This window comes from Pelecanus crispus, chromosome 1 (assembly GCF_030463565.1).
Source record: "Pelecanus crispus isolate bPelCri1 chromosome 1, bPelCri1.pri, whole genome shotgun sequence".
NCBI lineage: Eukaryota > Metazoa > Chordata > Aves > Pelecaniformes > Pelecanidae > Pelecanus > Pelecanus crispus.
In genome coordinates this window covers 165,450,104-165,466,533 of record NC_134643.1, presented here as the reverse complement: position 1 = coordinate 165,466,533, position 16,430 = coordinate 165,450,104, and the positions used below count along the sequence as shown (strand labels likewise).

At 42.7% G+C, this 16,430-nt stretch overlaps 1 protein-coding gene across 1 annotated transcript in view; it reads left to right on the top strand.

Moving 5' to 3' along the window:
* The first annotated feature begins 6,402 nt into the window (after positions 1-6,402).
* Positions 6,403-16,430, top strand: part of ITGBL1 (integrin subunit beta like 1) — a 154,193-nt gene continuing 144,165 nt past the window's right edge. Inside the window, exons 1-2 of the mRNA XM_075724300.1 lie at positions 6,403-6,500; positions 7,774-7,982. Coding sequence (XP_075580415.1) covers positions 6,403-6,500; positions 7,774-7,982 — 307 coding nt within the window. The remainder of the gene's footprint in view (positions 6,501-7,773; positions 7,983-16,430) is intronic.

Sequence of the window (16,430 nt, the reverse complement as noted above, 5' to 3'; positions counted from 1 at the left end):
ATGTCATTTAGAAATTCAGAATTAAACTTCAGACCCAAAGGAAGATTTAATCATTTAGGCGTAGGATACAAGTTGAAAACTGCTCTATTCCTGCTTTGTTGCTGTCTAGCTCCAGGGCGTCGAAAGTCCTTAGTCATCTTAATGGTGGTTACCACAAAGTTCTCCCTTAGTCTGAAGTCCCGCTCTGCACATGCTGAGCAGCACCCGGGTCTTGCCAGGGCTCTCTGTGATTCAAACCAGCCCAGCAACCCAGCTTTCTTCCATCCATCTGCTCTGTGTGGCTCTATCCCTGGCTCGGATAGAGTTGATTTTCTTCCTAGTAGCAGGCATAGTGCTGTGTTTTGGATTTAGTATGAGAATAATGCTGATAACACACTGATGTTTTACTTGTTGCTAAGCAGTGTTTACACTAAGTCAAGGACTTTTTCAGCTTCCTATGCTCTGCCAGGTGCACAAGAAACTGGGAGGGGGCACAGCCAGGACAGCTGACCCAAAGTGGCCAAAGGGCTATTCCATACCATACGACGTCATGCTCAGTATATGAACTGGGGGGAGTTGGCCAGGAGGCTGCGATTGCTGCTTAGGGACCGGCAGGACATTGGTCAGCAGGTGGTGAGTAATTGCATTGTGCAACACTTGCTTTGTATATTCTTTTATCATTGTTGTTGTTGTTGTTGTTGTTATTATTATTGTTATTATTATTATTATTATTTTCTCTTCCTCTGGTGTCCTATTAAACTGCCTTTATCTCAAGCCCTGAGTTTTCTCACTTTTTTTCCCTATTCTCTCCCCCATCCCACTGGGGAGGGGGAGGGTGTGCAAGCAGCTGTGTGGTGCTTAGTTGCTGACTGGGGTTAAACCATGACGGTCTCAGGCTGAGAGGTGGTCTTGCTCTGAAGTGTATAACTGTAACAGAAATGGTCATGGAGCAACATCAGACTAATGACCGCAAGAGAAGATCAGTTAATGTTCATGAGTAATTTTGATTGGGATAGATTACAAAACTGCCGTTCTTGAGTGCCTGTAACCGGTGTCAACACTGACAAACCAGAATAAAGGACATGGAGTATGGTTTTCAAAATTTCAAACCTTAAGGAGGGTCCTAAGTCTACAACTAACTATGTATATATTTGGTTTGCTTTCAAAAAGTACTTTGTACTCAGAAGAGGGGTGATAATGGTGTTCCCCCTGCCCACCCTTTTTCTTAATTTCTGTCTCTCCTTCATGTTTGGTTTAATAACAATCAGCAGGACCCGCTGCAAGACAAAGCATTGAAACCATATGAGATGGTTGCTGTTACCTGGAGAATCTGGTGTGCATATGTTCAACTCAGGCACTAAAGCTGAGTTAATGCAGTTTTGCATCTAAGAAGTCAGCAGTTATCTATTTTTTAATTTACTATCCTTAGAAACAGCTCTTCGGTCAAAAAGATGAGAATGATCTTTTATTATAACTTATTCAGGTAACTAGCTCAAAAAACAAATTCATAAACATTCATTATTTTATTGTATTTGCCACTATTTTAGATTTGTCAAGATTCCCAGCAACAAAGGATATTGCCACGTTGAGAAGCAAGGCACAGTTTGACCGTGGAATGAGAATTTATGTTGGAAAATTACTTTTTTTTTTCTTTCTTGTCCTCTTCACCAATACTGTTAGCTTGGATTACACCAGACCTTGACTCATTTTCGGAAAGAAGTGCTAAATGGTTAAGAACGCAGTAGTACATTTCTTAAAACATACTGTTATTGCTGGCATTCTGAGCTGTCTTTCAAGCTCATGCTTAAAAATCTCATGCTGCCTTAAGGCCTCTGTAAAAGCAGGGTATTATTGTGGTTTGGGGGAATTAACTAGTAAACATTAAACAAACAAAAACCCTACCTACTATTTAAAGTTTCAGCTGGGACCTGAAAGAGTAAGCTAAGGTTTTACACTAGAGTATAACACTATAACATCTTGATTAATGTTGGCCTATGAACTGTTTGGGTAGCTTATATTCACTACTATTCAGGCCAGCTACATGCAAGCCAGCTCAGCTTTAATCTTGTTCTAACCTTGATCCTCTAACTCCAAAAGCTATTTCTGTTCCCCGTGTGATACCATCAGCTGTCCCAGATTCCATGTCATGTCAGCAAAATGAACGCAAGATTTTCTGTTCTGCACAGCTCTGGTGTACTCTCTCTCTTGCTCCCTTCCATGGATGCCATCGGCTAGTACAGCAATGACTCTCAACAGCTGCATGCATTTCTGAACTGTTTCATTTAGACAGTTTTTAGTTAACTCCAGCAAGTATTTTGGTCCATGGGTGTTAAAGTGGTTTGTTGTAGATCTTTATAGCCGCCTCATTTAGTGTTTGTATATCCTTGACAGAAGTAATGAAGAATCACTGGAAGCTTCCAACTTTCCTCATCCCACGTTTTATGGAGAAATAATAACTTGTGTGATATGTGGGATTTTCAACTTCTGGTTAATTTTAGAAAATTGCTATGTAAGCGAATACCTCTGCCATGTCTCCACTGATATAAACCCATAGTGTTACTAAAATGGCTTCCATGGAAACCCAGGAGAACTATTTGGTGGTCTCCAGTTATTTTTTAAGCTTAGACCATTTACTGGATGTAGCATTTTGCTTTGTTTTGTTGAAAAAAAGCCTTAAAAATAGCACGGTTTGCAAACCTAATGCCTTTGTTAAAGTGGCAGCAAAATTAAGCTGGCCACTAAGAGGCTGTAATAAAGGAGTAGGCAGAGTCATAGAATTATGGAATATTTGAAGTTGGAAGGGATCTCTGGAGGTCATGTAGTCCAACCCACCTGCTCAGAGCAGGGCCACCTAGAGCTGGTTACCCAGAACCCTGTCCAGACAGCTTTTGAATATTTCCAAGGGTGGAGACTCCACAACCTCTCTGGGCAATCTGTTCCAGTATTAGACCACTCTTAGAGTAAGAAAGCTTTTTTTTTTTTTAATTTCCTTATGTGCTAATATTATTCTAATTCACTTTACTACAAAAACAATTCTGGCAAAGTTAAGATAATGCTTGCCTTTAAAAAAAAATTAAGAAATATCACTGCTTATGAATTACCTAGTCTACCCCAGGGCTTACAACTTGGTTTTCAAACATAATGTTGCATCACACTTCTTCACAGTTCAGAAGGCTATGAAACCACAAAAGAGCCATCACCAGTTTGGATAGAAAATTACACTATTGACTTCTCTCCTGGTAAATAAAATTGCAGGAGGAAGGCTTATCCCAATGTCTGACCATACCAAATCCTGCAGACTTTTAATAAGAACACTGAGAGTGATATACTTAAACTGAGGTTCAAGTGTAGGTGTGTGTAGCGGCACTTATTTTTTTGATTCCACATCTTTATTGGAAGACATTTCTTGTCTGACAAGTATTGTTTAAACCTATTGCCTACTTTTCAAAAGGCTGTTCAGTATTAGCAGTATGTTCCCACTCCTCCTCCTCCTCCTCAGCGTTGTGTTGACTTTCTCTTCTCTACCTTTCTCTGCAGGTAGTGACATTACAGTGTGTGAAGTGTACATCTACCAAGCACCTACAGGTCTAAACGGTTAGTCTGAAACTCCAATATGTAGGAAAAAGTAGCATGTCACGAGCGCTCCACTTCAGATAGGTATATGTTATCCAGTAGAGAACAAAGCTCCTTAAGATTATATACAGGAGTGGCTGAAAGGAAGTGAGTGGTCCTCAAGACAGTGTGTCAGATTCTCATTTAGAAAGAGACTGGCTCCTTTTAAATTGAATTTACAGTCTGATTGGGAGCCACTTAGCTCTCAAATATAAACACATCTAGTGTGCATATATATATACATGCATGCATACAAACATTCTGGGCTTAAATGATTAAATAATAGGTCTGAGCAAAGGTTAAAATCCAGTAAAGGAGCACTGAGCTAGTGTATTAGAGACACATACGTGTGAAAACAATTATTAAACTTAAGCTCTGAGTGCACATTTTAAATACTGCACCCTTGGGCTATGTAACTGTGCCTTCTCGAAATTCAAAAGGTCCACAGCCAAAAGGTGTGTATTACTTAAAACCTTGACAGATGTAAATAAATAAAAAATAAGAGAGTGATAAGGTCAACGTGTCGTGATGGATGTCTTCTCCTCGTACATTTGAAGTTATAGTTTGCAGGCTGCTAGAAGGTCTTGTGAATGCCTATCAGCACCAGTCTGCACAGGGAAGAAGGAGGAAGATGAACAGATGGCAGCATCTTAGTGTGTGGATTAAAGATAAATTTAGGGCCAAAAGGGAATTACTATTGTTTAAAATGCAAAGCTTTCTATCTATTCTTCTCGAACTCCAGACCTCTGGCAGTACAATTTCTGACAATCATATTATTCTTAAAAGTGCTCCCTGTTTGAATCTAAGGGGTTTTAATTATTTTTTTTTTTATTGTAGCACTACAAATAAATTTGAAAAACTATCACACAGATAGAACACATAGTGCTGCATTAAGCATGGACTTCAAAATTCAAGGACTGTCAAAAATAAAGGCCTGCCAATATTACCTTTTCACTAGATCCATCAAAGTCAAATGCATGAGGTTAGCACAACTGTAAGCATTTGCAAGACTGAAGCCAACAGATCATTCTTAATACAGGATTTTTCCCAGCTGCGTTGCATGAGAATATTCTGTAACATATTTGCAATGTGAAATATACTAAAAAGGGCAGGAAAACTCTTAAAAATTTAGTATACAATGTGCAAGAGCTATATACAGGGTTTTGAGATTTTTTTTTTTCCTCTAATTTTCCTTGTTCATGTCTTAGGGCAAAATTATGTGCCATGTAGAGGATAGTACACTACAAGTAGAGAGCAAAGTTTTACGCTTTGCCACTTCAAGATAACCTCTTAAAATAAGACAAAATTTTTATGTTTTAATAGTCTACTGGAATCATGTTTGGTTTTAACCTGTATATCTTCAGGGAATAAGATTGTCTCTTTACAAATATGCTAGAACAGATTTTGTCCAATCTCTTCTTTCGTCATTCAGTTAAAGTTTATATTTCAATTGAATGGGTACTTGACTGCAACTTGATTTTACAGGCCCCAAACTGGACTTTAAAGGTTCTTTTGGCGTCTACAACACCATCAGAGCAAGGTTAAATGTTTGATTTTTTTTTTTTTTTTTTTTTTTTTCAGGAAGATCACTAGCAGAACTAGTTATGTTAACAGGAATCCTGGGTATTGTACCCTTGAGTTGACTATGGTAAATGTAAGACACCTAATTACACTTTTGGGAAAGGCACCATCTGAGTCAAATGAGTTTTAACCAAATCTTAAAATGTTTTTTAGAACAGTATAATCTGCGGTATACCAGATATTTAATATGAAAATAAACCAAAAGTTACTCATTCTGAGAAAGCTGCTGAGGGCTTTAATCTCCAATATAGGCTCTGGAACCAGTGAAAGTTTCTTCTGTCAGCTGCCTGCCTTAAAAATGCACGTGTGTGTGTGCGTGTAGTCCAGGACACCTATATTCTACCATCTTTTGTGGTGGAAGTTTGTTTCTTTAAGAGCTTTCCATCCCAGGGAGGTATTGGGCAATCAGTGATTTCCCGGGACAACCAGAGGGGTCAAAAAGTGTTGCAGTTTTCCATAGCATAAAGAAATGCATGTGGCCATTCCTGACAAACTTCACTTATTTAGAGAGACTATCCCTCATTTTAGCTTAGTTTTAAAGCCCTTCCAACACCTCCCACTGCTCTGATGAAGTATTGTACTGTGCGTTTTAATGAGGCATTAGGAAACAGCTAGCTAAAAATATTTTTTAATTTGCAGTCACTCAGGCTGGCGTAGGTTGGCAGCCCGCGGTGTCGCACAGCGCGATGCCGGGAGCAGGAAGCCTTGGGGAGAGGAGGGGAGGGAGGCACCCGGGGAGGCAGGTGGGAGGGAGGTGCGCCGGCAGCCAGGCAGGGATGCTGCAGCTGGGGAGCTCTGGTCCTTGTCTCCTCAACGGTGCGCGTTTCCCCCGCTAAGTTACGCCGATTATCCCAAGCAGCCATCCATCAAAGGACGGGGGGATACACATACCTCAAATATTTACGGTGCCTGCACTTTGAGAATAAGGCAGTTCGTTCGCGTCTGTGAACGGGCCACTTTTAAAACATCAAAATAAACCATCTGGCTGCGCAACTGTTTCTAATTACTTCCCTGCCTAGACTGTAAACTTCGGGGTTTGGCACCGGCCTCCCTCCCAGAGCGCTGCCCAAATCCCGCTCCCAGGCAGCTAATCAGAGCCACTGCAGCACGGGGGGAGCAGCCCTGGAGCTGGGCTTGTCCAGCTCACAGCTCTCTGCACACCCGGCGGGTCTGTCCGGCCGTCTGTCCGGCCGTCTGTCCGTGGCAGTGCTCCAGGTGCGGCGTAGCACCATGCGCGCACAGGGGCTGCCGGGGCTGGTGGTGCTGCTGCTGGTCACCTCGCTGCCGGCCGGTCACCCCGCGCCACCGGCCGGCTCCCCGGCCATGTGGTAAGTGTGGCTCTGAAGCCTCCCGGGGGGTTGCGACTGATTTACGAGATGTCAGGAGCGTGGAGGCTGGGGTTGCGGAGGGAGCAGTGGAGCGGTTTGCGAGCTCTTCTTCTGCCGGCTTAAAAAGTGACGCTGAGGGAAGTGCGCTGGGTCGCTGGGAACCTAAATAGGTGTCGTGTATGCTGCGGGGGTTTGTTGCGGTGATGTATTTCACGCCCGAGATGCAGATCTTTAAAGCAGTGAAGGGGGAAGAGTTGGGTAGTGATGACTCTTTACGCCCAAATCTCTAAATCCTGTTGCCTGGGCGGAGCAGGCGCCTAACCAGGGAACCCTGTGTGTTCCTGCTCCTTGGTGCAGCGGCGCAGCGAGGCACCTTTGCCATTCCCCAAGGCCACCACCTGCCTGCTTGCAGAGCCACCAGCTCCTTTGCTCCACAGCCTGCAAAATCTAGTGTCTGAGAAGTGCAGGTGCTAGTAACCTGAATCCTCACTATTCCCTAGCGTTGTGAACACCTACTTTTGGCTTGGCCAGTCCTTTGTTCTTTTTTCCTACAGTCCAGCTCCTGATGAGGCATTGTGTGATTTTCCCTCTGTGTGTCCTGAAAGTCCTGATCTCTGTGTGCTCCAGTGCGTGGTGCAATTGCATGGCAGAGCTGCAAATCTTCAGATCTAGCATCCGGATTCTGCTGACTTTACTAAAACCACTGCCACAAACTACACTATTGCATGGAAATCAGTGATTACTTTGGTTTCCTTTTCTGATGAAAGCATGGATCCTATATATCTGACAACCAGAAGGATTACTTTGGCAAACGTCTTTTCTTAGAATCAACCATAGGTTTGCTTTTTGGTATCATATATTCCTGTTATGCTACATAGATGTTTGGATGTATACATCTTTTCTAAACCTTTTGGAATAATTCAGATCAAAATGTTTCATGATAGATAATCAAACTATACATGTAGATGCATATATACCAGATATGCGTAATGAAAAAAAGATGAGCCTAATGCAGTTAACGAGGTAAGTAAAATACAATATAAGCATTCCCGTGGGTAGCAATGAGATTTCTGATGGAAGAGAAGAAAATTGGGTGATTTGAGGCAAGTAATAGTTTACAACCATAACTGAAGTGGTGGCATTAAAGACAATATTCTGGGGATTGGCTGAAGCCATGTCAGGAGGGTGGTTTCGCATGAGCCAAGCTTTCATCAGCTCTGAGCTGCAGCCCCTGGCTTTGACCACGGCTTGTTCTCTTTGCTGTCCTCCACAGGAGCAGTTTGGGTAGTCCTTCATGCCGGCTGTCCCGGGCTGAGTCGGAGCTGAGGTGCCGCGTCCCAGGGGGGAAGCTCTGCAGCGACAGAGGCAGATGCGAGTGTGGAGTCTGCATCTGCCAAGTGACTGAGTCCGGCAAATACTACGGTCCGCTCTGCGAGTGCCACGACTGGGTGTGCGAGATCTATGATGGGAAGATCTGCGCAGGTAAGGAAGCCACTATGTTGACAGAAGCTTAGAAAATTAGGAGTATATATTATAACCAGAAATTTCTTGGGAACACAGCACACTGATACAGTAGAGACACAGTTACGTGCATGTCCCTGAACCATGACTCTAAACAGGATTGTGGGCACATCCAAGGATTTCACCAGCTTAAAGGATACAAGTCAAAAGCACTGCCTCTGCCATAAAACGGGACTTTGCCCAGAGTGAGCTTCATCTGCAGCAGGGGAAAGAGCAGGAGTTGCTTTGCATTGAGAGGCTCTACAAACTGTGTTTTGAATCTAATACAGGACACAATACTGCTTGTGTTTTTCATATAATATTACTGCATTTGAACTGCCTGTCTAATGATGGTATCTACAAAGGCTTTAAACTATCTCTGAACAATCAATTTGGTCCTGTAATTCTTTTTTTTCTTCTCCTGCTATGAGGAAGAAGGTTTGCCTTAACAGGTACCACACTGAGGGCATATAAATATGAAAACTCTGTTTTTCTCTAAGTAATGATAATGCTTTCTAAATAGGGAGGTATAACAATGTAATTGTATTGTGGTTTCAGAGATATCCTCACTGACACTGTATTCTTTAATGACAGATGAAGTAACATACATTTCTGGGACAGAATTTAGTCCCTGCCAGTTGTTGGAACATGTCGCTCGGTTTGCATCTAAACATTATCACCCTTTCATCTTTCCAGCTGTCTTTACTTCTGGGCTATTTCGGTCAGATTTTGGACTTTTTTTTTTTTTTTAAGCAGCTTAGAATAGGATTTTAGAAAAAAGCAGGGAGAAGAAATGCCATCACATTCCTAAGGGGATTCAGCCTGGAGCTTGATGAAAGGGGCCAGAAGGGTACTTCATTTCTAGTATCCCTGCTTCAACAGCTTTACCAGATTCACACAAACGTGTCATCTTTTCAGGCCAAAAACTGCAATTAGGTCAATGGGAATGTTACAGGAGTTCTCCTAGTAAGAGGACAATACAAACGCATTCCAGCAATGGGTTTGGCAAATTTTGTAGGAAAAAAAGAGCAACTTATTTTAGCAACAATGTAGCTAAGAATAAGAAGTCCAATAATAACATGAAAAGATCAAGGATGGGATTATGAGAAAAATATTTGTATTTGGCGCCTATGACTTTAGAGTTTTGTGGAGAAACTGATTTATAGACTCTGTAGTTAGCGGTGTTAAGTCCAGTTACATAAGAAATACTGGGGAGGTCCGCCGATCATTTCAGTGCTTTGCTGTCCCAAATGTGAATTTTCTGATTGATGGTGTGATTTCAAAATGCTTGCTGTTGCTGCTGGGGTGATTGTATAAAGTGAAACTGAAAGCTCCTTCAACTTTAATATTCTGCTACAAACTCCACTATTACGTTCCTGTTAATGTCACAAGCAGTGGCTGCAAGTTTTGTCAGTGTTTTGGTGGAAAGGGGTGCTGACAGGATAAACAAACCCAAGAGTTTTCTAACAATATTTAGCTTTTGTGTAGCACTTCATGCAGCAGTGCAGAGATGTGAATGTTAAGTGATTAAATGTTTTTTAAAAACCAATTTTTTGTAGTTGTCACCTTCTGTAGCTGGAGTATTGAAGCTGCATTGCCGCTGAGATGTCAAATAATTTAAATTCACTCTTCTGGAAAAAAAGTAGTAAAAAATTCAGTACAAAGTCATGGGGAGGGAAACAGCTGTGAAGTGCCTAGGGGTTTTGCTTGTTTGGTTTGCTTTTTTGACAACGGTGCTGGCAAGTCCAGCTGAATGTTGGAGTCCAGGGCTGCCCAGCACTGCAAGAGAGTGGCCCCGGCTAACTCCTTTGGGGCTGGGACACAGGGTCTGGATCTGGGTGCTGAAACTCCTCCTTTCAGGCTGTGCTTGCTGCCCTCTTCATTTTTCCCCCACGTTTTTAGTCACTTTAAGTTGTGTGTATATGGGAGGAGGGGAGCATAGAAAAGATGGTCAGATCTGGTATAACTGGCAAGAGACTGGTCCTTATGTTGTATGAATATCATCTGCCCGCATCCAACCATTCAGTGAACCGCATCTTCTGATGTTTCTTAACATTACACCACTGAGCTGATTTCCCATGTATGATGTACTTCCCTTTCTTTGCATTTTTGAGCACAGTTTTTGACTTGATGATGAAATTGCGTTTCCTCTGGGTGAATAGCCCAAATGTCTTACTGCAGTTCTACTCCTGTTTCCTGCTTTGTTTTTCTCTTTCCTATTTTTATTTTGATATTTGCTGTCCTGTGTCATTGCGGGTCTCTCCTGATGAGTACAACAACAGTAACTGCTGACTTGGTACCACACACAGAACTTCTAGACACTGATTGAATATTCCTCTAGAGAGCCATGGTATTTGAGATTAATGCTGTTTCAAACAAGCTACTTTTCAAGCTGCCAGAGTGATACCTTTTTCAAGTGACTGATGTCTAATCACTGGTGATGTTCATATTCAGATTTGGACAGGCAGAGTTGTTTGAGTCACGAGTGCCAAAGATAACTGTGTTTCCCTGCCAGTCAGTTCAGACATACCTCCACTTCCCTCTCTTCTCCCAAGCTAAGCAAAATACTTAGTTTACTTATGCAGCTCATTATCTTCAAGGCACTTTCTGGGTCAGATCCACCTTCTGGACCAGTCATTGGACACCCATATTCTGAAGAGGAAAGGCCTGAAGATAGAGAAGATGTCCATCTGTTTATGATTTGCTTTTTCTTATCACTTTGTATAAGTAACAGGAAAGAGGTTATGCCATGAGTAATGAAGAAGAGCAGATGAAAATGTCTCTGCCTTTTACTCTCCCTTGAGACTTCTCTGTTGTATTTTACTTCCATGATGTTTCCACGTGGTTTAGAGGGAATTCTGATAATTTTTTTGCCTTTTATCCCACTGAGATTGATACAGCAATAGATGATGTCTCATGGAGTCAAAAACAAAGAAGAGAGAAATTAAGTGCTGTGGTCTGAGTCACCGAGTCTCCTGTCCTCAGCGGCCTTTTTATCTGCCAGCCGTATCATAGGGTGTAGAGGAAAGAAGAGTAGTCCCAGTACTGTAATTCTCTTTGGAATGTTGGTGACATCTTTATACTGTCATTTGCTGCTGGCCTTCAAGGAGAAGAGCTAAGAGGAGGAAGACTGAATCAAACACTGAATCGAAACCTCAGATTTATGCTTCATTCAGAGCAGACAATGTATTTGTTGCTGTTTATTTGCAAATAGTAGTTCTGACCTCAGACAGTTTCATATTGCCTCAGGCTTTCTTAGCATAAGTGGAGCCTGTATTGTGTGCAAAGGAAAGTGGAATGCAGCACTGATTCTTATCACATCACTGCTTGATACCTATTTTTCTGTGGTTTTGCAATACAAAGGAAAATCAATTTTAGTGAATTTTTTTTTTTAGTTAATCTTTTTTACTGTGCCTGTGATTAATGAATATAGAAAAAGTAAACTAAGCGTAGACTTCCATGGCCAACTGGAGTGGGAACACTCTAGATGTTCCTAGGGAATGGACCACGGAAATTGCCAGCTGGGACACAAGGCAGTATGATTGCACTGCTTGTAGCTGGTGAGATCAAGGGGCAGATATGATTTGGAGACAACATAGAGAGTGACATATGAAGAAGGTTCCTCTTTGCTCAGAACTATATTAATTGTCTTTTTTCCCCCATGGTTATTAAGATGTTATAAACAATTTTTCTTCCAAACTTAAATACCTTTTACACCTACTGAATAATAGTGGCACTGCATAATTTACCACTGCCATAAGCAGTTGCTGGCAGACTTTTGTTGCCACTGTTCAGGCCAGTGAAAGATTTTTCTGTTTTTTCCTCCAAAGCTGTAGTTGGTGTAAGTGCTGTACCTATTTTAAGACTAGTTCAGCAATGCAATGGCAGTGTTAGTCGTAGGTTTTCACAGCCAGAAGTGTTATCATAGTTATGTGAAGGACAGAAAGATATCAGTGCCATTATTTTCCACTCTGTAAGGCTTTAAACTATGCAGAGAACACAAGTGAAAAATAAAATTGTCAAGGAGGGGATGTAGAAGTACAAGATAAATCTTAATTAAAGTATTGATGTAATACGTATTTATGCATCCCCATGAGTTTATTGGATATGGCCCTATGTTTCAGTTAGAGGGAGTTAGGAAATTTACAATGGAATTTGGAGAACATTTTGAGCTGAGGACTGCTCTTAGCACAAAAGCTGAATAGTGTTTTTAGGCAGAGCTATCTTAGTTGAGTTGGAAATGCTCTAACAACTGTACCTTTGTATTCGTACTGAAGGGAGGTCTGACACGCTGATTTTTCATTGAGCAGCATTTCTTGCTAAAAGTGTGAAGAAAAGCCAGTCTGTGACCTGCATTGATTGCCATTTGATCCGAAGTGAAATTCAAAGCCCTAGATTTTGAGAACAGGTGTAAGCCTCTTCTCTGTTTGCGAAGATTCAGCTGTGGCACATGTGGTCATTGGAGACACAGCCTCCTAAAAAGACCAAGTTAAAAATAGGACAGGAGGCTACTGATAAAAATGCAGTTTGCAGTTCTTCTCTGACCTGGTTTGCATTGGTCTGTATTTCAGAACTTGGCTTAAGTGACATTTCCTCCTGGACCAGGGGTTTGTAGGTGTGATAATAGCATACATACTCATCTCAAAACAGGTCCCCCAGATTCTAGTAGAAGTGAAACTATGATAGTGTAGACTTCATTGCAGGCTTGTTGCCTTGCTAAGTGCACGAGGTCCTGGCAGACTTACCAAGCACAAGCTAAAGCCTGTATTATTCTCAGCTTTATGCTGTTGGTACCTGATCTAGGTAAACTCAAGCAGCCCTTGACACATCTACAGTTGCTGTAGTTCCAAATGCAGCATGTATGTTCATAGCAGTGGCAAGCAAGGCACGAGGAGGAAGCTTAGAGAGAGGCACTGTGAGGGAGATTACTGGAAGGGAAGCTTTTAAAAAATATCTTATTAAACGATTTTTAGCTAAATGCCTAGCTCTCATTTTGATCACCTTTATCTGCAGATACTACTTGTGGAAAGTGTGTGCTAGTTTAAAAACTAAAAGTGAGTACACTGGGCATGTGGAAGGAGAGGCTTTTTGCAGCACCTAGCAGAGCTGGAATGCAGCCCCTCAGGCCATCACCAAGAGCAAAGCGGGGGGGGGGGGGTGCAGCATCTCCTTCACCTTTTGCCCTCTTTAGACTGGGGTGACAAGCTTATCTGTTGCAGAGAAAAAGAAAACCTTTGTGCAAGTTTTGACAATGTAACTAGGTGTTCTGAGGTGGGTTTGAATTTTTATGCTATTTGCGGGCTGATAATGAACTGAAGTCTTTTTTTTTGTTTATTTGAAAGCATGCCCTTTATGGCAAAATGGCTTTCACAGACTGAGTCCTTTTATAACCATTTGTGTTTCATTACCATTAATATGGAAAAGATATGGATGATTGAAAATAAATGGTGTACTTAATGTTACAGAAGAGTGTATTAATGATCTTAACTGCTTCATCAGCAGATGTGTTTCAGTAAGTGTTCTTATGACACCCTTTGGCAGACAAACTGACTGGTTTGGTAAGATGTAGGTTAATGGTTGGACTGGATGATCTTAAAGATCTTTTCCAACCTAAATGATTCTATGATTCTGTGATACTATGTTCTATGCTTATTTAAAGTTTTATTGCTTTCAAAACTATCAAAGCTCTGTAAAGGGCTTCAAACCATCCATCACTTCTGCCCCTGGACTGTAGACCTTTTGGTGTAGGTGTTCCCAGGTAGTTCATAGAATCACAGAATCATAGAATGCTTTGGGTTGGAAGGGACCTTTAGAGGTCATCTAGCCCAACCCCCCTGCCGTGAGCAGGGACAGCTTTAACCAGATCAGGTTGCTCAGAGCCCCATCCAACCTGACCTTGAACGTTTCCAGGGGTGGGGCCTCCACTACCTCTCTGGGCAACCTGTTCCAGTGCTTCACCACCCTCATTGTAAAAAATTTCTTTCTTATGTCTAGTCTAAATCTATTCTTCTTTAGTTTAAATCCATTATTCCTTGTCCTGTCACAACAGGCCTTGCTAAAAAGATTGTCCCCATCTTTCCTATAGGCCCCCTTTAAGTATTGCAAGGCTGCAATAAGGTCTCCCTGGAGCCTTCTCTTCTCCAGGCTGAACAACCCCAACTCTCTCAGCCTGGCCTCGTAGGAGAGGTGCTCCAGCCCTCGGATCATTTTGGTGGCCCTCCTCTGGACCCGCTCCAGCAGGTCCATGTCCTTCCTGTGCTGAGGGCCCCAGAGCTGGATGCAGTACTCCAGGTGGGGTCTCACCAGAGCAGAGCAGAGGGGCAGAATCACCTCCCTCGACCTGCTGGCCACGCTGCTTTTGATGCAGCCCAGGATTTGTTTGGCTTTCTATGCTGCGAGTGCACATTGTTGGCTCATGTCCAGCTTTTCATCCACCAGTAGCCCCAAGTCCTTCTCTGCAGGGATGCTCTCAATTTCTTCATCCGTCAGCCTGTATTGATATCGGGGGTTGCCCCGTTCCAGGTGCAGGACCTTGCACTTGGCCTTGTTGAACCTCATGAGGTTCACACAGGCTCACCTCTCCAGCTTGTCCAGGTCCCTGTGGATGATATCTCGTCCTCCTGGCATGTCAACCGCAACACTCAGGTTGGTGTTGTCTGCAAACTTGCTGAGGGTGCACTCAATCCCACTGTCTATGTCATTGATGAAGATGTTAAACAGTACTGGTCCCAGTACGGACGGACCCCCGAGGGACCCCACTTGTCACCGGTCTCCATGTGGACATCGAGCCATTGACCACGACCCTCTGGATGTGACCAACCAGCCAATTCCTTATCCACCGAACAGTACACCTATCAAACCCATATCTCCCCAATTTAGAGAGAAGGATGTTGTGGGGGACCGTGTCGAAGGCTTTACAGAAGTCCAAATAGATGACATCCATTGCTTTTCCCTTGTCCACGGATGCAGTCACTCCTTCATAGAAAGCCACTAGGTTGGTCAGGCAGGACTTGCCCTTGGTGAATCCGTGCTGGCTGTCTCGAATTACCTCCCTGTCCTCCATGTGCTTGAGCATAGCTTCTAGGAGGATCTGTTCCATGATCTTCCCAGGCACAGAGGTAAGGCTGACAGGTCAGTAGTTCCCAGCGTCCTCCTTTCTTTCCTTTTTAAAAATGGGCACAACATTGCCCTTCTTCCAGTCCCTGGGGACTTCACCTGGCTGCCATGACTTTTCAAATATGATGGAGTTGCTTGGCAACTACATCAGCCAGTTCCCTCAGGACTCTGGGATGCATCTCATCAGGTCCCATAGACTTGTGTACATTGAGGTTCCTTAGGTGGTCTCGAACGTGATCTTCCCTTACAGTGGGAGGGTCTTTACGCCCCTGCTCCCCATCTTTTGTTCCATTGGCTCAGGAGGGGTGAGGAGAGAGGTTGCCGGTGAAGACTGAGGCAAAGAAGCTGTTGAGTACCTCAGCCTTCTCCTCGTCTGTTGATACAAGGTCACCATTCTTGTTCATCAGGCGGGGTGCGCTTTCTTTAACCTTCCTTTTCTGGTTGACATACCTGTAGAAGCGCTTCTTGTTATTCTTGTTCATCCTGACAAGGAACATGTCAATGATTTAAAAAGTTTCCATGAGCTTTTTTAGGAGGAAAGAACACATTGTTAGTGCTGTCCCAGGACAAAGGGCAGTTTGTGCTTTAAAAGGACTGCTGCTTGGCTTCCATGCAAAGAAAGACCCCAAAGTATATATGTGGTACTGGAACTTATCAGTGTTTTAACTGAAGTATATGGTGGTAGAAGGAGGCCACATTACTTTGTTGTGTACCACAGTTGTATTGCTGAAGTCAAATTTCCTTTGGAGATGGAAGGACTGTGAAGAACAAGGCGAAGGCGAAGGAGCTGGAATTTCAGGGTTTTTATTTGAGTTTTTTTCTTCAATTTCTTTGAGATTTTTACTTTTCCCTAGAAAGAGAGGATTGTTTTGGCCCAAACCACTTGTAAGCCCTGCTCATAGCAATAATTCTAGATTGAAAAGACACATATCCAGACCCAGTGAGGTGTGTTTTCCTCCACTCCTCTGTTCTGAGTACGTAATGAAGAAGAGTTCTTCTTTTAAACAATATTTTGAAAGGCTATTTAAATGCTTCCTTCCTAGTGATGAAGTAAGTCTTTATTTGCAGATAGGGATTTGTGAGTTGGTACATAGGGAGTCGGCTGGAACACCAACTCAAGCAGTTACATGACCAGATTCTTGTATGAAGAGGGATCAAGATTCAAGAGAGTTTAATTGTAGTTGCAGCTGTCCCCTTTCTTGAAAGAGCAATTACATTCCTAATGCTCCTAAGACCTGCTTTGCCCTTCCACCTGTCCACCTGAGTAGCAGCTGTGATATAATCTGGAGTGTTTTCCTGCCAGTGGCTTAAATA